A 21996-nucleotide genomic window follows, 5' to 3' on the forward strand; every position below is an offset into this window, starting at 1 on the left:
CACCTGTGTAGTGTATGATCAATACACCGTTTCTGTTGTGGAACTGAGTGGTGGGAAAGGAGGGGGTGGTGTTAACTTTACTTTGCTGCCTCTGAGATCTAAAGGCAAAGACGATATGGGTCAATTGCAGTGTGCTTAGCCACAGGTTTGACCCTCTACACCACCTCTGCTCAACAAATACCTAAATCCTAGTCCGCAGCATTGGATATCTGCTGCAGTTGGTGTGCCTATCTGTGGTCTAGAGGTTTAAATCTGATTTAAACTCCAGTTCAGCACACTGCAATTGACCCTATAGGTTTGCACTTTGTCACTTTTTCAAAGTCGGAAATTCTATTTGAAACCAATTCCCATGCTGGTTCTGTGTACAGTGGATGGTCAGGTCAGCCCAGCTCAATGCAGCCAGAGTATGGGGTGAGGTGACATTGCTTAGTATGGGGGACCCTTGGTGGAGCTGCTTGGGTACAGCTTAATTTAGCCAATGCTGTTCTCTTTTCACAATAACTGCTGTTCTATGGCTATGTGATTCTGTTCATACCTCTTGTTTTTCTAAATTAAGTTTAACTATACTTGACTTTTCACATGGCAATTTGTGAGTGGTATTTTATGAATGGGTGAAGACTTTCTCCTCATGCACATCCACATATAGTTCACAATTACATCTGGAGGTGTGTAGTACATTGGTTACAACCATTGTATTAGATTTTTTCAGGTAACCAGTGGTAGGGGAATGCCTTTTAGTAGTCTACCATAGACATACACGACTAGTTATTAATCGTTTTTCACTTTAAATGTGCAACAAATTGGAGAAAAAACCACATTGTTTGATTGTAATGGTTGGTTTCCAAATCAATAAGAAATCATTTCTCATTACGGAGCCATTTTCTCCAGTTAACTAAACATTTGTCTCGTTGATATGGTGTTTACATTTTGGGCGATCGATTGTACTGTTGTACAGTCCTAGGGTGAGCAGTGCTGAAATGGCAGTCAGAATTAACTGTCATGTCAGTAATCCCCTCCAGGGAAAAATGGAATTCAGAGGTGGTTTTGGTGAAGCAAGTGCTTTCCGGTAATGGTCTGTTGTATGTTGAAACGGTTGGTGTGTGTCTGTGAAACAGGGTGTGGTAGTGAAGCAACTGGTAGTCATCAGCTTAAAACATTTGTCTTATACTGGTTCTGCAAGTTTTTACATGCATGTTGCCCTATGTGTACAGATCATATAGCGAGGAGCATTCATTTGATTTACCAACACAGGGTTTTCCAGAGGAGAGTAATTTGAAGTGATGACTCACTTCCTGATTTAATATAGAGGGCTCCATAGGTCATGGACAAAAACATATACATTTTTTATTAATTTGGCTCTGTACTCACAATTTTTTATTTGTAATCAAACAATTCACAAGTGGTTAAAGTGCATATTCTCATCTTTTACATTTTGGTTTCACCATAATAACTGCAGTTATTTCAGGGTGCCATAGTATTTGGGACAAATTACTTTACAGGTGTTTCTGATTAGTCACGTGTTCAATCGCTTCCTTAGTGCAGGTATAATACAGCCTTCAATATCAGATTCTGAATTTGATTGCCTTTGGAGTCTGTTTTGTCAAGATGAGGACCTCATCTTGTTGAAACTCAAGGAAACCATTATGAGGCTGAGAAACGGCTAGAAGCTAAACAATAGGCTTACCAAAATAAACAAACCAAGTGCCTGGTTTCCTCCAAATGTAACGTTTGGTATTCTGGCCAAAGCATCCAATTTTGGTTTCATCAGACCAGAGAACCTGGTTCTGCATGGTCTGGTCCTTGCCTTTTGGCAAGCTCCACGTGGGCTGTCGTGCATTTTACTAAGGAGTGCCTTCTGACTGGTTAATCTCTCATAAAGGCCTGATTGGTGGAGTGCTGTGGAGATAGTTGTCCTTCTGGAATGTTCTCCCATCTCTAGAGGACTCTTGAGCCCTGTCAAAAGTGACCACTGGGTTCACTTACTCAGTTTGGCTGGGTGGCCAGCTCTAGAAGAGTCTTGGTGGTTCCAAGCTTCTTCCATTTAAGAATGATGGAGGCCACTGTGAAGGGTACATGTTTTGATACCCTTCCCCTGATCTGTGTCTCCACGCAATACTACATACAATTATTTTAACCTCATAGCTTGGTTTTTGCTCTGATGTGTCTTGCTCTGAAATGTTTGGGCACAATATAAAAACATACATGTTTATAATTTAGAATAAATATGATAAAATTAACCTGTTAATATTTGCAATAACCTTACATGCTGTATTGGAGTTGCATGTCTGCTTTGTTACTTAGGACCTCAGTGAACTATCCCTGTAAGATTACTACATTGATTCTGAGTTAGAAAATGCACAGTCTTGATCCCACAAGCAAACAGTGAATTATATTTTGTAATCCTTTTCAATTTGGATTGATTTAAGAAGATTAGTTCAAATGGTGTGAACTGTCAGGTCACATTGTTAAAGCACCAAGTGAAACAAATGCATGTCATTCAAATGTATTTTTCTGTATGTATGGACAAAATACATTACATGGCACCACAGTTGGAATGTTCATGTAATTTCTTAAAATAATGAATATGCATGGTTTCATTGTGCAGTTATGTGCAGTATCTCAGCAAAACATCTTACAGAATGGCTATTGCCTGGTCCTAAGTATGCATAGGTGTGAAGGAAATGGCAAGCACTCACAGAGTAGTAGTTTATGAGATGTGTGCACAATATGGAAGAATTGATTATTGCTCACCATTCTTGCATCTTTTCACTTGGAAAACGGTGTATAAGCATATTGCCAGAGAAGAGACTTCATTGGTATTACCGTAAGAGGTTTTGGGAGTCGAGTGAGCAGCCATATCTGTCCCATGGTGGTAGTAATGAAAATTATATTATCATTTAAAGGATCATTGTTGCTGACCTTAAAGAGAAATGTAGCTGTGTAAACGTGTTCTACAATAACCACATCCTGTTCGCAAACACACATGAAGAAATGCCAGGAGCCACTTGAGGTTTGTTAAGCGGGACCTTACAGTACAGGAAGCGATGCTCAATGTGGATATAATACGTGGGTATAACAGATAGCGAAAGATTTGACATTTTCCTCGTACTGCCCACTGCCATGAGCTTGTTGATATAGCTGTAGCCTACTAAACGTCAATATTTGTGATTTGTTGGTTTTCATTTGTTTGCTAACTACTAAGTTCTGAGGACGTAATTGTGAACTCCATTCAGCTACGGAGCAGATCAAAGCTATATGTTGCCATATTGAACAAACAATATAAATAATTTCCAAATGCATCCCCAAGTCGTTGACGTGCACATAACATTTGCATCCCTAAAGAAATGTCTCTTTACCGTCCAGTGTCAGGTTTATATAAAGTGTACAGTAGCTACTCTTCTCCATGCATACGGAGAAGGGCTGTCCGCGTGTATTTTCCCGGAAAACAGAGGTGGAGTTAAGATGAGTAGCCGACAATAGCACATGTTGTGTCCTGTCGCCCCTACCCTACTGCCCTGAAAGTCACAGCGGATCCGCATCTCATTTTAGTCTTGTTAATTACAACTAGCTACAACCACATGGCCATGGGAGGATATTATTTAACTAAGTAGGCAATTGTTCCTGACCTGAAATTAGTGGCAAGTCCCACCATAACTGGATAGAAGTATTTAGTCTTCTCGTATAGCCTGTAGCCTACCTACATGAAAATTGGACTAGATTGAGTGGCAATTTTAAAATATTCTACATGAAGTTTACCAGCCTTTTGTTACAGCAAGTGTAGCCTACCTGGCGCAATCCAGCGAAGCGGACATGAAGTGTGATTTGGGTTTCACATACGCTGTACTCGCGATCTATATGCTGACTTTTGTCGTTGCGGCTGAAGGGATCCCGTACGCTGACGTCAACGTAAGATTTTTATTACTATTACTATTACTGTAATAGAAAGGCTATTTTCCATCGGATGGCTTTTATAGGCCTATTATTATTATTATTATTATTATTATTATTATTATTATTATTAATAATAGTAGTAGTAGTAGTAGTAGTAGTAGTAGTAGTAGTAGCAGCAGCAGCAGCAGTTACCCTTATCTAGCCTACTGATCTTTGATCTTCCGATGTTAAATAACTACACATCTTATACTATCCACAACATAACTTCTTCTTTTTTGGCACGCTTTAAGAGAAATGTATATCTATATATTAGATATATAGATAGATAGATATATATTATATTTCACGTATATATTAGACTTGTAAGAACATCTGTCTAATAATAATAATAATAATAATAATAATAATAATAATAATAAGAAGAAGAAGAAGAAGAAGAAGACGGAAAATAATAATATGTAGACCTCTTTTTCTTTTTCTTTTTTGCCTTTTGCATCTACTTATTCAGTACGTTTAACAATAGGTTTCTTGAAGCATACAGTATTCCTGGAAAACCTATATGCAGTAGCCTATAAAGTGTAGACCTACGACTCATTGCTTCAGCAAACTGTGAAAAGTAATACTGTCTGTAAGTGGAATTTTTCTGCCAGAAATGCTTACTTGATCCACGTAAACCTTATTGTACCGCATATAGTATTGCTGGTTAGCCTACGTACGATGGTTTAGACTGCAATTCATCAATTGTTACTCGGTGCAGAATTACTCATTGGCAAAGCACACCACATTACAGTTTCAGAACTAGAACAGCAAAATATTAGATTAATTAATTCCCTGAATTAAGGTGACAGTATCTTGGCTCATTCAGACATATCTGCTTGTATCATAATAGGCATGAGTTAATGTTCAACTACAAAAGATGAATGTAGTTCACTCGTTGTGTAGTGCTCGTTGTAGAAAACATCCTTGGTATAGCTACCAGTTCAACAGCCCTGGAATAAAAATTATGAATTAGTTAGGTTTGATGGTAAATGTGGGTGTGTTTTACGTGTGATGTACTTTCCATCCATTTTCATGTTTTTGAGGCATACATCACCCATCAGAATTTCCCCTTCTCTGCCCACCATCCCTCCTGCTCTAACACGAAACATCAAAGTTGTCTGTGACTAATACGCATGCACATAAACACACTCAACCAACTTCACTGGGTCAGAATGATGTAACATATTTTAAGTATGACGTGCAAATGTAGAATACTTTTCTAATTCCTCTCTCAACCTTTCAACAAGTTGTAGTGTCTGGGTCATTAGAGATGCAGGATCCCCTGATCTTAATATTTGAATTACATGAAAATTTTTCTGTCTTGTATTTCCTTCTAGACTGTTCGACCAGGTGAGTGCACTATTATGAGATCTCTTCCCCCCCCCCCCTCCCCCATTATGAAGCAACCTTGTGTCTTAAAGCACCAAGGTATTTTCCCTTACACAAAACCCCACACTAGAGAAGAGTTCTGCCTTTCTCTGACAAAACTTTCTCCCCCCAAAACTTTCTCCCCCCCCCTCTCTCTCTCTCTCTGTTCTTCCTTTTTTCCTACATTTTTTCTAAAAGCATTTCCTGTTCCTGCAGTGAGCAGTTTATAAAGCACACTGTGTGTTGTATGACCATACTGAAATCCCCCAGGGCCCAGGGACACAGGTCATTGGGAACCATGGCTGGAGCTGTCCACCCCAGGCAGCAGGTTTGTCCGAGTCCAGGTTCACGTGACCGCCAAAGGTAGCAGTCATGCCATATTGTCTGTCAATTCATTAGAAAATTGGACATAAACCCTTGTATTACTAAGTTTCCATCTTCTCTCTGCTTTTCTTTGCCCATCTTTTCCAGTGAAAAACCTCACCGTTGAATGCTTTGACCTAGCAGAAAGCACATTTAGAAGAAAGGTATTTGTCCCGAACACTTATTGTACTTTACATTATCTACCTTTCAAGAGAAAAACAAGAAAATCAATTTCTTTCTAGTGCCAGCGTTAAAAGCTGAAGATAATGTTAGCACGTTTGTCTCCAGAGTGTACACACAGATATTCAGCCAGTCTCTCTCTCCCTCTCGTCCCTCTGTAGTCATGGACATGTTCCCCCAAGAAGAAGACCGGGGTAAGGACTGTGAGGAAGGCGATGTAGATGTTTTATTTGTTAAATGTTCTTAAAATATCCAAATCTCTGCATGCTCCAGTTCCCCTCATTCCTTTTTTGAAGTGGTCTGAGTTTGCTGGGAAGCAGGACAGCCCAATAACGTTCCCCATGAAAGCCTTAACCTGCTGGTGGTAGTAGAAGTGGTCACTCACTCTACTTCTTTTGTACTTTGTGTAGAGGCTGTTTAGGAGAAGTGAATAGTTGGAATCAATCTGCATGCAGTGTATTTATAACTGCCTCATAGCTGCACATCTGGAAGTATTGCAGGAACTGAAACTCTGAGCTCTACCATCAAATCAATGAACCATCTCCTTAATATTAGTCATGATCCTGTTGTGTAAGAGATGGATGATTGCTGCACGTTTCAGGGCAGATTGTCTCTATACTTAAATGAAGGTCCTCTGAAATCTACAGCATTCAAACCTGGTTCTTCATCTCTGTTACTGACAGTGCAAGACCACCTATGAGTATGACTGCATTAAGACTCGCCCAGGACAAGAATTGTTAGTGACTGTGAACATATTCTACAAAAGCTTCACAACATTTGAACGCTTGTATAAGGTGGACGACATGAAAGGTATTTTATGTAAAGATATGGGCCCATGCATGATTTGTCATATAAGCCTGAAAACAATGCTTGTAATATAATTTGTATACATCAATTGTAATGTTATTTTTTAACAGGGAAGTATTGATGGAAATTTGGAATATAATAGATCAAAGCTGAAGATATTGTATAACTCCTTTGACCTGAAAAATATTATTTTACATCATTGGCATATAATGCAAAGTGATCATCAGTTACGTGATTTGTTTATAGACATTCTATGTTTGTTTTTTGTGAAGGTCGCATTCTGAAAGAAATACTGGTTCATGCTGATGTTCCTACCGTCTCTACATCTCTATCCAATGCACAAGGTAACTATTATACGCAAGGTATATTAGACTTGTAATAACATCTGATAATAACATTAATAATAATGATTATAATAATAAGAAAAAGAACAACAACAACAATAATAATATGTAGACCTTGCCTTTCGCCTTTTGCATCTACTTATTCAGTACATTGAACAATAGGCTTCTTGAAGCATACAGTATTCTATGTTTGTTTTTTGTGAAGGTCGCATGCTGAGAGAAATACCGGTTCCTGCTAATGTTTCTACCGTCTCTACATCTCTATCCAATGCACAAGGTAACTATTATACACAAGGTATATTAGACTTGTAAGAACATCTGCCTAATAATAATAATAATAATAAGAAGAAGAGAAGAAGAAGAAATGCAATTATTTTACTCATCCTCAAACATGCAAGATGTAAGATCAAACAATGAATCACATGCAACTCTTCAAGCCCCTTATTATACATTGGAAAAAGCATACATCCACTATGGACTAGAAATATTAAGCATATGAGTACTATTCATAGGTGTAATGATAAATTGTCTGTTTCTTGACATTTTAATTTTGGTAATCAATCCTCTGCAGACGTCAGTCTCTGTTTCCCTTTGGTATAATTTAAGATCTTTTTTTCTGTTGTTTTCTCTGTATTTCATGTCTCCTTAATTTGTCCTTGCCATTTATGTCATTTGGTAACCCAATCGGCTGTTTTGTTGAATCAAATTGAACAGAAATGTGGCTCTCATTCCCCCACCTGCATGCTGTTATCTCATTTTGAATTCTACTGCATGTGACCTATGCATCACACTATATGTCTTATTCCCCCACCTGCATGTCTTCTCTAGCATTTTTCACATGCACTTTTTTCTTTTTTTGCGCAATGTGTTTGTTATATGATTAGGAATTCATTTTGGCTTGATCATTTTATGCGCCTGCCACGTTTTCTTTCCATAATATTGTATAAAACAAAAAAACTTTGGAGGAATTCAGACTCTTGATTCCTGCTAAAACCCTAAACCTTTCCACAGAATGCACCAATAACTTTTGTGGTGAGTGAGTGACAAATTAATTAATAACATTAGTTTCTATACATGTCTATTCTCCGCCAGTTTTCCATAAATTGGCAAGATACAGCTGGGATGGGCCATCTCGACGCCTGACCATCTCTGTAACACCAGGCCCCAACAGAAAGACCAGGCTGTGCTACAAGCAACCTTCAAATGTATGTGCAGAGCTCGAGTCTCCTGTGTTTCACATAGTAAGTTTCTGTTATTTCACTGCATTGTACTGCTCTTTATTTGAACTCAATAACATATACACTCAGTGAGTGCTTTATTAGGTATTAATTAGACTTATTTTTTGATTTATTGGTCTTCTACTGCTGTAGCCTGTCCACTTAGAGGTTTGGCGCATTGTGTGTTCAGAGAGGATCTTCTGCATACCTGTGTTGTAATGTACGGTTATTTGCGTTGCTGTCACCTTCCTGTCAGTCTGGCCATTCTCCACTGAACTCTCTCATTAACAAGACGTTTTTGCCTGCAGAACTGCTGCTCACTGAATTGTTTTGTTTTTCACACCATTCTCTGCAAACTTAGAGACTGTTGTGTGGGATAATCACAGGAGATCAGCCGTTTCTGAGATCAAATCACCTTGTCTGACACTAATAATCATTCCACAGTCACTTAGATCACATTTGTTCCCCATTCTGACATTTGGTCTGAAAAACAGCTGAACCTCTTGACCATGTCCGCATGTTTTCATGCATTTACTTGCAGAGGGAAATTGACTGCTCCTTTTCCCCTCTCTCGTCTTTGTAACAATGCACTAGCATCTGATACTTCTGTAACCAGGGCCAAAACCGGTCTTCTCATACTTCACATAGCCTGTGCCTTCAGAAATGTAACATTACCTCCATTGTTAAATCTCATGCATAATTTGAATTTCAGATTTCTGTGATTCATTGCCTGCATTAACTAGGTCAAGAAAAAGTCTATTCATCCTCATTCAACATTGTACCTTTTCACACCTGCATATATTGCCCCACATAAGTGGCATACATCTGAAATTATTTTATTTTATTTTATTTTATTTGCCTCGCCATCCATATTCACCAGAATTAATTCTGTTTCAAGCTACATTTTTTCTGAAGGCTGCAATGTATGTCAGACTGAAAACTAGCCTGCCTTCAATTGACTAGTCAGTATCAGGTAAATATTTGTCGCTACAACTACAGCTAACACATAAGATAACACATTACAGAGATACAATGGTTTTTCATGACAAAATCTGTCCATCTACACATTCTCCTTAAATATAAGCGTTCACTTATAAATGGCATTGCTTTAACAGAATACTGCAGGTACAGTGATAGATTGTAGGGTAAGGCAGGGATACACAGGATACAGAATGTTTGAATGTTAATACCTCTTTAGATGCTTTGGTTTTCACTTATGCTTGCCACTATTCGCCAAGTAAATCAAACTTATTAATGTGAGAAAAAAAAATTATAGCTAAAATATGCACACGCTCTTCCTTTTATCCTTTGTAAGTTGCATGTGTAGTTTCCTAGCTGTAGGAGCACATGAACTTTAAAGATAAGAAATCATAATCATAGTACAATCAAAGGATTAAAGAGATGTTTTGGTTGATGTGGTATTCATCAATATTGCACATTGGTATTCATCAATATTGCGTATGTGCATAATACATACGTCATACAGACACATACATTATATTGATGAATACCACATCAACCAAAATATCTCTTTCTGACCACTATGGTTTCTGTTGACTTTGCTCTTTCTCTGTTGGTACATTATCCCTCCCAGTGTTACCTTCTTATCATTTGCTCATTTGCCATGCCACTTATCAGCACTCTTCCTTTTCCTGTAGATCATTGCTCCCCAACCCTGTTCCTGGAGATCTACCGTCCTATAGGTTTTCACTCCAACCCAACAAAGCACACCTCATTCAACTGGTTCAGATCTCATTGAGCTGCTAATTAGTAGAATCAGGTGTGCAAAATCTTCAGGACGGTAGCTCTCCAGGAACAGGGTTGGTTACCCCTCCTGTAGATAAACTTAAGCCTAACCATCGGTTGGCTCCCATTTTGCCTTTATCTTATCAGGGGAATATGTACAACAATCTACAACAATACCCATTCTTGCATATTTTACATTCTGTCTCTTCTAACCCTGAATATTATAATAAATACAGTAGCCAAATATTATGATTTATTCATTGTTATTACAAACATCGACTGACGTTTGTGCTGGGATATTTTTCAGATTCGTACTTCATATTCTCTGACTGCCAATCTCAGTTTCCCCTACCTGCTGCCCTGCCTCTGTGTGGAGGTAAGAGCTGAATTCTTCCGGACAGTTTTCTGCTTTGTATCCTCTCAAACAGCACCCTTTAAAAAATACTATTTTCAGGTATAATACAGTATTTGTAAATGTCCATTCTCTCATTCCTTTGGGTTATACCCACTATTATTTGACTTGATTATATCAGTTTGGTTCTATAGACCCCTGCACATGTATTTTATTGGGAGCAAAGGATTTAACTGTGTATGTTTTTCTGTCTCTTTTCTATTACTGCTGTGTTTTACTGTGTGCATGTGGGCCTACGTGTATCTGTGTGTGTGTATGTATGTGTGTTTGTGTATCTGTGTGTATCTGTGTGTTTGTCTGTGTGCATGTATCTGTGTGTGTGTGTGTGTGTGTGTGTGTATGTATGTATGTGTGTGTGTATGTGTGTGTGCGTGCATCTGTGTGTGTGTATTTGTATGTATGTATGTATGTATGTATGTATGTGTATATATTCACATATCTGCAGGTGTATTCCACTGAAGTTGATGCAAAACGAGAAAAGCACTGTCCCTTTGAGACCAACCCCCTGGCAGGTGAGTTGATGTCGAAGCACTTTCTGTCTGAATATTAAGTTATCCTCAAGCTTCTATTAAGGCTGCATTGCTTATCTCACCCGAGTAGGTGGCAGAGATATATGGGTCTCCAGTGGTCTTAAAATACACAGTCAGACATTGGTCTTCAAGCCTTTGTGCACTTCTGCCTCCTTGATGCCTTCTGCCTCCCTCTGCTGGCGAGTCCAGGAAACTGCAGTCCACTGTGTCCAAGTCCCCAACACCACTTTACAGGTTGAAGACTGGGTGAGTGTTCATTTTTATGAAGATTCTGAAAGGTTTCATTGTTGTACACCTTTTCAGTGTTTTATTTTAGGTCCTGATATTAATAAGAAGACATTTGTGCAGTTTTAATGACCAAAAACTAATCTATATCCAGTTTTCCATGTCCATTCATAAACATTTTCTTCATACGGATTTATTTGGGGACTATGCGCTTTTATTCTTTCACAGTGTTTTTATAGCACCTTAAACTCCTTTATAATCCACATAGCAAGGGATATTTCATTTTCACAATATATTTCCCTTGCTATGTGGATTATAAAATTCCAGGAGATCAGCAGTTTCTGAGATACTCAAACCACCCTGTCTGCCACCAACAATCATACTACAATCAAAGTCACTCAGATCACATTTTCTCCTCATTCCGATGGTTGATGTGCACATTAACTGAAGCTCCTGACCTGTATCTACATAATTTTATGCATTGCACTGCTGCCACGCAATTGGCTGATTAGACAATGAATTGCATGACTAAGTAGGTGTAATAAAGTAAAAATGTTCCTAATATATACATTGTGTATATATGCGCATATATATACAGTATATATATTTTATATATATATATATAGTGTATATGTATATACACATATATGTATATATGCATATAAGCATATATATGTATATATACATTTCATTAAAATGAAAAATATGAAATTTCATCCCTTTTTTATTTTGCTCTTAGTCAGAATGGCCAGAAAGCAATTACTGCTTGCCGAGCCCACCAGTTGAGCTTAGGAGAATCACTGTTGCTTGGGCAACACTGCAGCCTACCACAGGCCACCTCCTGGTGATCCCAACCATGTTCACCACTGGCACAGTCAAGATGTGTTTCAATCACAATTCACACACAGTTATGAACTGTCTTAATCTGACTGTAGTGTATCACATGGGGGAATATGTATATGTAATGGAAATTTTGTCCTATCTTTCAGAGGTATGACGTTTCCATTGTAGACCAGCACCCTTTGATGTGTGTGCAGGTGAGACTGTGGCTTTCAGTGAGGCTAGATTGTTTACAATATCTCTCAGATCTACACACGCTGTTGTTTAACACTCCATGCCTTTCTGTTTCTCTCTGCAGTTCTCACTCAGTGGCAGCTATGATGTTCGATGCCCATTCCAGCGAGGTACAGTATGACATAGGAGAGCCCAAGGAAGGGACACATACATGCAGGCGCATAGCAGGTGCCCTGGGACTTGCGTAGCTCTGGGAGATGTGAGGACACATAGCGTCAGTGGACCTGAGGGTACAGACAGCACTGGGGTCTGTGCGAGCAGACTGTGGATATTTGTCAGTAGATCTGCTCATCTCACTCTCTCACAACTCGAACAGTTCCAGGCAATGAACCGGCAGCCTCAGTGTGAAGGGAGCTCCTTCCACATGCTCCTGTAAACTATTTGAAGTTGAAATGTTTCTGGTGAAATGGAGATATGATCGAGTTATTTCAATGGCTTGATTTCTTCTTGAGTTCAGTGAGCAAATGGACAAAATATTTTTTTTTCCCTTTGTCTGTTATAGTCCAGTCAATTTTAATGTGGAATATACATTTTTATCTCCTTTCTTTGACACATGGCCACAATGATTTTCTGTTATTTATTTTTGGTTTTTAATTGGTTTGCATAAGCTGGTTGCCCTTGTATGGCGGCACGGATGGTGCAGTGGGTAGCACTGCCGCCTCACAGCAAGGAGGTCCTGGGTTCGAATCCCCGTCGGCCGGGGCCTCTCTGTGCGGAGTTTGCATGTTCTCCCCGTGTCTGCGTGGGTTTCCTCCGGGTACTCCGGTTTCCTCCCACAGTCCAAAGACATGCACGTTAGGCTGATTGGAGAGTCTAAATTGCCCGTAGGTATGAGTGTGTGAGTGAATGGTGTGTGTGCCCTGCGATAGACTGGCGACCTGTCCAGGGTGTATTCCTGCCTTTCGCCCAATGTATGCTGGGATAGGCTCCAGCCCCCTGCGACCCTGATCAGGATAAGCGGGTTCAGATAATGGATGGATGGATGGATGGTTGCCCTTGTATCTTGATGTTAAATACCTACATCTACTTCAATGATTACTCTCAACAATGCTCTCTCTCCATTCCCCACCAGGTAATGCAAAATGGGAGGCAGTGAATCTCCCAGCTGCCGGGCACTTCTGTGTGCATCTCAAGTCCAGTATCCCAGCATCCTTTTCTGCACAGCTCTGTGTCCTGGAGGGGGAGTGGTGTGTTGCTCGGGGGGCTGTCCACTCTGTGATAACTGTAAGCCATCTGCACCATGTCCATAATTGTTGTTGTTGTTGTTTTCTTACAACTGTTGTTGTTGTTGTTGTTGCTGTTTTCTTACAACTTTTAAAAGTTTTTGCTTTTTAAATTAGCAGCACTTTATTTTTTATTTAAAATGTAGTATCTCTAATGAACGATCTGGCACTGATGAGAACAGGAGTGACGGCTGGTCAGTGTGTGTAGATTTAAAGCCAAAAATGTTATAGTAAGGTGTCTCTTTATCAGTATTACAGTATTACTGGAGTCAGTGTTAGCCTAACAAGGACATTGCCATTGATCCAAAGCACCATTCAACTACTTGAGTGCTAATAGCTCCCCCTTCTGGAGAATATTCAACCTGCTAAATGTCAGTGAGTGACAGAGTGAGTGAGTGTGAGTGAGAGAGTGTGAGAGAGAGAGTGAGTGAGTGAGTGAGTGAGAGTGTGAGTGAGTGAGAGAGTGAATGTGAGTGAGTGAGAGAGTGTCTGAGTGAGTGAGTGAGTGTGTGAGTGAGTGAGAGGGTGAGCTACAGAGTGAGTGAGAGTGAGAGAGAGAGTAAGTGAGTGAGAGAGTGTGAGTGAGAGAGAGGGTGAGCTACAGAGTGAGTGAGAGTGAGAGAGAGAGTAAGTGAGTGAGAGAGTGTGAGTGAGAGAGAGAGTAAGTGAGTGAGTATGTGAGAGTGTGTGAGAGAGAGAGTGAGTGAGTGAGTGAGAGAGTTAGAGAGTGTGTGAGAGAGAGTGAGTGAGTGAGTATGTGAGTGAGTGAGAGAGATAGTGAGAGAGTGAGTGAGTGAGAGAGAGAGAGAGAGAGAGTGAGTGTGTGAGAGAGAGAGAGTGAGAGAGAGAGTGAGAGAGAGAGTGAGTGAGTGAGTGTGTGTGTGAGAGAGAGTGAGTGAGTATGTGAGAGTGTGAGAGAGAGAGAGAGAGAGAGTGAGTGAGTGAGTGAGTGAGTGAGTGAGTGAGTGTGTGAGTGTGTGAGTAAGTGAGTATGTGTGTGTGTGAGTGTGTGAGTGTGTGAGTGTGTGAGTGTGTGAGTGTGTGAGTGAGTGAGTGAGTGAGTGACAGACAGGCAGGCCAGGTCCATGAGATGCTTTGCTCTGTAAAAGACACAGTAGTGCTTTGGATGATGGCAGAGACATTTGTTTTAGGACTGCAGTAAGTGATGAATTAGTCCCCTTGACTAATGGGGTGCTGTTGTGCTGTCTCAAAGGGGAACACCACTGAAGCAGAGCTCAGGGTTCCGTTCAGCACTCTCTCAGCAGGGCTCTGTGTGCAGGTAAGACTTGGGAGCAAGGTCCTGCCTTACTTAATCTTCAACTGCCCCACACATGATTTTCAGCAGAACAGTCCTTTCATTTCTGTCAGCTTATTTTCATATTCTGGGTGCCACTGGTTCACAAGTGATTCCTAGTGTAAATCTACATAAAGACTGTCCTGACTTTATTAGAAAACCCTGTGCTGGAACACTGTGATTGGGGGAAACGGGTTCTGAATATTATTCAGTTGTGCTTTCACCATGCTGTCGGATTGAATGTAAAGGGCTTTCCGTCTGTTCAGGTATGGAGATCAGCACCCTTTCTCATTGGGAAGAGACTGCTCTGTCCTCACTGTGAGTGCTGCCTTACTAATGCGTAACTCTTACTTATTAAAACACAGACACACACACACACACACACTGTTTTCTAAGCAGAGTGCATGAGTGGATTTGGCTCAGAACTTTTGCCTCACTTCTCTTTAAATCACCAGTTAACTAAATCTTGGCCATTGGCAAGTTCTCCACGCTGTTATTCATATCCCTCTCCAATGTCAAATGTATATGTGTGTATTTGTGCAATATGCCTTTGCAAAAAGGTTTGTTGGACTTCATCTGAAAGCAACCCATCTACATCTACATAGTGCCATGTGACTTGCACTTGCATGCTGAGCCAGTTTCATGTGCAACTCTCTATTTCTCTCCTGTCTGATCTCTCCTGTCTCACCTCTCCTGTCTGATCTCTCCTGTCTGATATTTCCTGTCTGATCTCTACTGTCTCACCTCTCTTGTCTGTTCTCTCCTGTCTGATCTCTATTGTCTCACCTCTCCTGTCTGATCTCTCCTGTCTCACCTCTCCTGTCTGATCTCTCCTGTCTGATCTCTCCTGTCTGATCTCTCCTTAGCCTCTCATGGACGGTGGGGTCTCATTGCCGTGGCATCAGTGGTTCTTGTTGTCTTCGTGATGACTCTGGCCTTCCTGACTTACTGTGGTGTCAGAAGGGGGCTCTCAGGTCAGTCTAGTTGCTCTGATGGTCTGGGAGTTCACAGTCAATGTGTTATTGATGTATTGCATTTAAAATTATGTGAAAATGAATTAATGTAATTGATTCATTTTTAGTACCTCAGAGTCAATACTCAACAGAGCTAGATCAAGTACTCAGGATTCTGAAAACAGTCTCTCTACAGTTTTATTGTCCCTCTGTTGCAATACATGCAATTATACAGGGCAAATAGTAAAATGCATACACTGCATTCCTGTTTATGATGAAAATCTTAATAACATTGCAGCATGTGGGGGATTACACCCCCAACCCTCAGGTCTAGTACAAGCACCCTACATTTTATTGTCGTATCATGTTCTAAAATTGTATTTAATTTGGATTAACACATAAAAACTTTATCTTTGTCACTTTCTTTCTCTAGACTGGCAACTTGGACAGAAGCCAGTCCTGCTGGTGTGCTCTTCAGAGCAGATGCCACAGGTGTCTGCTGTGTGTGCTCTGGCCTCCCTCCTGCAGGGGGAGCTGTGTGCAGGCGTGCGGATGGCACTCTGGGCCCAGAACACGGGTGGTGTGGCCAGGCTGGGGCCTCTGCCCTGGCTCTTTGGGCAGTGTGAGGCCGTGCGAGAAGCCGGAGGCAGGGTCCTGATCGCCTGGAGCCCGGAGGCTCAGGAGGCTTACTGCCGCTGGAAGAAAGATGGAGAAAGAGAGCAGTCAGAGGTGGAGAAAAAAAAGGACGTGAGGAATAATGACTCTGTGGAAGAGGAGACGGCAGTGCTGCACAGAGGGGAACAGAGTGGACAGGTTGTTTCTGATGGACAGTGGGAGCCCTCTTCAGCAACCGTCCCCATCCTGAGGGCAGCCCTGGCCTGCCTGCAGTGTGAGCTGCAGGAGGGCACGGAGGGACACGGCTTTGCACTGGTGTATTTCCAGGGTCTGTCCCACAGCCACGACATCCCCCTGGAGCTCAGGGGGGTCCCGCGATACTGTTTGCCCCAGGATTTTGGAGGATTGGTGAAGGAGCTGCAGGGGGGAACTGTTGCAGGGGGGAAGAGAAAGGGGTGCTCGTGCTGGGCTGGCTTGCTCTCCAAAATCCTGGCCCTGCGATTGGCACACAGACTGAGGATGTGGCTGCCACAGAGGCCTCTGGAAGGGAACGTGAAGGGGGTGACAGTTAAGTTACCATGGCAACCAGAGAGGGAAGAAAGGCCTTTCAGGCTGGCCAGGCTCCCATTACCCTGGCTCTGGAGAGAAAGGACAGCGCAAACTGCCCCGTGGGAGAAGAATAGACTTACAATATCAACACAGAAATCAAGCACTTGAATTTCACCTTGTCATTACAGACGGAAACAACCATGACAATATGAGGTGGGGCAATGCAAGGCGCAGCCAGCTACACAGGACGAGTTGCCAATGAGGCCAAGGCTAATCAGGCAGCAATTGTTCTCGCTACCTCCATGCTGCAATGTAAACAGGCATTCTATGAAAGCCAGGACATATTCAGCTCAAAGTACGTACATATTCTCTCATTTACCCTAATACCTGGGGTGAGATCGATGTGAATTCCCACACATAGCAGTAAACTAATCACCAAAAAATGAAGAATGAATTCATCATATTGATTTGATCGGGGGAATGAGTGGTATCATGTCGGTGATTTGTATGCTTTTCAGAATAAAGCCATCCATTCATCCACCCTAAAAATGAAAGTGGTGATTTGCCTTGCATTTACATATTATAGCCTGGAGCCATTTAACACCTGCATGTATGGAAATCCAGTGTGGAACTACAAACAATGTACATGTGCATACCTAGCTTGTATGTCAAATCTTTCCTGGGCTCTCGTTGGATGCTATCAAGTCTGCCAATGCCTACTGCGGGGTGATACCTAATTCCTATAGGATCTGCCAGGATGGGAGGGACCTCAAGTAGTGGAACATCTGTGCTTCATTGCATACCAGTGACCCAATCTGGACAATCAGATGGCCACTGTTTGCATTTGTAAACTACTGATGGACTGCAGACTGGAAGGACTGTCTTGTCCGCTCTCTCTTGAACTGACATGAATACACATTGGCTCAGGCGGTAAGAGCAGTCATCTGGCAAGGTCGGAGGGTCGTCGGAGGGTTGCCGGTTCAATCCCGCCCTGGGTGTGTTGAAGTGTCCCTGAGCAAGACACCTAACCCAAAATACTCCTGACGAGCTGGTTGGTGCCTTGCATGGCAGCCAATTGCTATTGGTTCGTGAGTGTGTGTATGAATGGGTGAATGAGAAGCTTCGATTGTATAGCGCTTCATAAATGCCAACCATTTACACAGAAATTTGGTATTACAAATTATTACAAAAAAATATTGCGTGTGCAGATGGCCAAAATAAAATGTATTGAGACTATTCTATCATATCATGTCTGTAATGCTGTTCATACTAAACACACTGGAGTCGTTAAATCAGAAATATGATAATTTGTTTTCTTGTCATTTGCTGTTTTGGATCTTTTCAGAAGGCAAAGTTATGCCATGAGCTCATTTAAAGGAAGTGCCTTTTAGCTTTCCTGGTAGTAGTTGACTTCTTGCATTCCTGAAATATTCATCACAGTTTGTCAGTAGGTATGTCAAGTCACTGAAGATCCAAAACCGCAAAAATATGAGCAACATTCCAATCAAACTAATCTGCCTGCCAACAGAGAAACTATCTTTATTATCATTATTCTGCTTGTTGATGATAAGCAGAGAGTTAAAGTGGTGCTTTGTGGGATTTTATATTTAACATAAAATCAGTGTGTACTCTCATACTGGGGAATGTGCTGAGGGCACAAGCTTCTATACCAAACATTAAATAAAATCCCTGAGTTAATGGCAAACTTTGGACTCAATATGACGGCAACTCCCAGTTAATATTTAACTACAACAAAACTACTTTGTGTGCTGTAGCAGCTCCTCAGCTCCGTACGCTGACTTCTGTAAATGCAACATCTTCATGCAGCAAGTCTTTTCTTCCTCTTTCCGTACAGGGCTCCACTGTTCATCTCATTCAGTTGCTCAAATATCCTTAAGCAGTTATACTTATGCATTCTTATGAGTCATTGGATAACTAATAATAACAACAATAATAATAACAATAGTAAAACAACAATAATATAATAATAATAATAAAATAATAATAATAATACATAGATAATATAATAATATCATAATAATACAAGATATGTGCCTAAACAACAAGCACCTGACAAATGCTGTTGTTCAGGAATCAGACATAGTTTCTGAAGAATGCAGGCTATCTATTTTCCAGTGTGTTGTCACATGCTGCTGAAAGTGTCACAACTTCTTTGATTATATTCTAATGTGTTTTACTAATCATACGGTGAATTTAACTTAACAAAAATGCAATCTATTATGACTTAGTGTAGAGGGGATCCAAGGTAATGGGAAATGAAGACCGCTGTAGGCCAACTGCTACCTTTCTCTAGTCGTTCTGAGGGCTGATGTGGGGTTTTTGAAACTAGGCTCAGTACTGAGAGGAGTCTAGGTTACATCGTATACATAATTTACCATTCTTTTCCACACATCACTCACAATCAGCCCTCTCACGCTTCTTTAAAAAAAAAGTTAATAAAAGAACAGAATAAAATAAAGTAAATGAAGACAATATTGACTTTTTTTTTTTTTTTTGTCCTTTCTGTAGCAATCGAGTCGAGCCTCACGATTATTCGCATATCCTTCCTTCTTCCCGCAATGCTTATCGGTGTTCAAAAAATGAGACGAGGCGTGTCTGGGCATTTGGACCCAGAAGCCACAGAAGGAGCTCAAGGAACACTTTTTTAACTGTCATGGTTCCAGCGTACAAGAAATACTGCGCTGTTTTAGTAACTTTAGTTGTGTAACTATAGGGTGATCGCATTAATTACCTTTTATTTGTGTGTGTACATATATAAATGATATATTAGCCTATATTGTGTTTCTATTTTGATCTTTTCCTGTATAATACATAGGCTACATACTAGATTGGGAATACTCAACCGTCCACCTACAGACTAGGTGAGTGAAAAAATAGACCGGATAACATCCAGAAGTCTACATTTGACGTGACAACGTTTACTGTAAAACCATATGCCGATTGCAAAATGAACTGCTTGCTGTAAGTAGGTACAGGGGGTATGTATGTTTATTTCCCCGAACACTTTATGTTGTTTTCTGTGATATTTAGTGAGGAAACATCTTTCTATCTGCATTTTTTTTTTTTTTGCGCTAATTTTTCTTGCTCTTGGTGATTTGTGCTCAAGGATGGTTGACTTGTAGTCCAACAACTAAGACTAAGAGTAGCCTTCCTTTAAATGGAAGGAGCACATCTCCAGGGGTAACGGGGGCAACGGACAGGACATCATAGACAGTAAACAACCACTTCTATCCAACCGTAGCTCTACTTCTATTAGAGCTAATGCATATAAACATCTAAATTGAAGAGGATGGCAGAGTGGTGTGTGTGTGTGTGTGTGTGTGTGTGTGTGTGTTATTAAACTTGCAATTGAAACACTGAGGCTAATGTTATGGCAGATCAATGTAAGTAAATACATACATAATAATAAGCAAGTAAGCGTCAATATGAAACTGATACATCTATAAAAGTTTAGCAAACGTTAAGACAAACTGAAACAAGATTAAACATAACTACACAGAGAGTAGTGCAAATATGTGTTCCTGAAATTACTTAAAAATCATACTTTGCTCAGGCAAAAGTATGGTTTTCTATAAGCAGTATTTTTATATTGAGTGATAGATACATCTAGAAGACCACAGAGATAGCAAATTACTACTGAAAAATACATTGGGTAAAGTGTCATTGTGTTTTTGTGCATTTGTGTATGTGTAAACAGTTCCCTCCATAATGTTTGAGACAAATTCCGATGATTTATTTACTTGCCACTGTACTCCACAATTTGAGATTTGTAATAAAAAAAACCACATGCTTAAAGTGCACATTGTCAGAATTTTAATAAATGGCATTTTAATACATTTTGGTTTCACCATGTAGAAATTACAGCAGTGTTTATGCAGTCCCCCCATGGCACCATAATGTTTGGGACGGCAATATTATGTAAATGAAAGTAGTCATGTTTAGTATTTTGTTGCTTATCCTTTGCATGCCATGACTTCCCGATGTCTGTGATCTATCAACATCCTCAGAGTCTAGATATCTTTATGCTGCCGTGTCCCAAACATTATGGTGGCCTGACTATGGGGACTATGTATAAACACTGCTGCAGTTTCTACATTCTGAAACCAAAATATATGAAAATGCCTTTTATTAAAATCTGACCGTTAACCGTACAGAGGCAAATAAATAAATGATGGGTCTTTGTCCCAAACATTATGGAGGGCACTGTGTGTTTGCATACAGTTTTCTGTTGGGGTTGTTTTCCATAGGAACGGTTACTTTTCTTGAGAAGAAAAAAGTTGATTGTTCCCTTAAGATAAGCTTTTTTTTCTCTGTTCCTGTTCAAACTGCAGTATGATGCTGCTGCACCTGTGGCTAATCAAGCATATTTTCAATTGAGATCATAAAGATAGTACTGTAAGACCGTGTGACTGTGTGTGTCAGTCACTGCTCTCACATTGTCACATTAAAGAGTCTGTCTGTTCTTTGGGCAGATTGGGGCAGGGGTAGAGTTAGTTCAAGCACAGGTCTTGGGTGTAGTCTGGCCATTAGTTCTGTTCCAAAAACCTCTTCTTCTGAGTCTGAGCGTAATTTGTGTGCCCTATGCTCATCAGAGCCATAGCCCTAAAACATGGATGTTTTCTTTTTTATTTATTGCAAAGGTCTTGAATATGTTACAGTTTCTCATGTATGTCTTGTTTTTATTTTTTCTGTCATGACACAGGGCTAAATCAGGATTATGCCTATGGTTAAAAAAAGATTGGCAGTGTTTTTAGGTGGTGGTCTCAATGTTATAGCTAGCATCAGTTCTCATAACATACTATGCTTTCTTATGCATGAAATGTGTCCAAATTTGACCAACTTTACACTATTCAAAGAAAAAAGAAATGTAAATCATCAAGCCTATGAGGATTCATAGAACAAAATATCCTAACTGCCAATATGGAGCTTTTCCTAACTGCCACCATGCTGTAAATGTAAATTTAAGCAGAACTTAAATGTAAGCATTATACCATTATACCATGTCAAATTTGGTGTGTCAGTCATGGCTTTAATGCCTGGATATGTTATAGACAATTCAGGCAGGCCATTAGGGTTGACTAACCTGTGTTATGGAAGTCAGAAATTCATCAAAGGTTCAACATTGGCAACAGTGCAGTTTTTTTA

At 40.3% G+C, this 21996-nt stretch overlaps 1 protein-coding gene across 2 annotated transcripts; it reads left to right on the plus strand.

Annotated features, from left to right (window-relative positions):
• Window positions 1-3625: 3625 nt before the first annotated feature.
• Window positions 3626-18763, plus strand: LOC133138835 (interleukin-17 receptor C). 2 transcript variants are annotated; one of them, XM_061257930.1, is made up of 19 exons: window positions 3626-3906; window positions 5268-5280; window positions 5569-5661; window positions 5770-5825; window positions 6003-6035; window positions 6525-6651; window positions 6921-6992; window positions 7198-7269; window positions 8085-8197; window positions 10263-10331; window positions 10813-10879; window positions 10968-11143; window positions 12112-12159; window positions 12261-12306; window positions 13269-13420; window positions 14633-14698; window positions 14980-15031; window positions 15580-15687; window positions 16100-18763. In XM_061257930.1, the coding sequence occupies exons 1-19, from the start codon at window positions 3811-3813 to the stop codon at window positions 16996-16998; spliced, it is 2358 nt and encodes a 785-aa protein (XP_061113914.1). In that variant the 5' UTR covers window positions 3626-3810; the 3' UTR covers window positions 16999-18763. The 2 variants fall into 2 exon arrangements, with proteins under 2 accessions (XP_061113914.1, XP_061113916.1); XM_061257932.1 differs by having other exon boundaries at window positions 8085-8233; window positions 16100-18761.
• The last annotated feature ends 3233 nt before the right edge of the window (window positions 18764-21996 follow it).

Source organism: Conger conger, chromosome 10, assembly GCF_963514075.1.
Source record: "Conger conger chromosome 10, fConCon1.1, whole genome shotgun sequence".
Lineage (NCBI taxonomy): Eukaryota > Metazoa > Chordata > Actinopteri > Anguilliformes > Congridae > Conger > Conger conger.

What these genes read in the sequence shown, in the direction of transcription:
- LOC133138835 (XM_061257932.1), top strand. Translation starts at nt 3,811, where the DNA reads ATGAAGTGTGATTTGGGTTTCACATACGCTGTACTCGCGATCTATATG. An exon ending in TCGATGCCCATTCCAGCGAG is followed by an intron (nt 12,307 to 13,268) that starts GTACAGTATGAC and finishes ATTCCCCACCAG; the next exon opens with GTAATGCAAAATGGGAGGCA. An exon ending in CTGTCCACTCTGTGATAACT is followed by an intron (nt 13,421 to 14,632) that starts GTAAGCCATCTG and finishes GCTGTCTCAAAG; the next exon opens with GGGAACACCACTGAAGCAGA.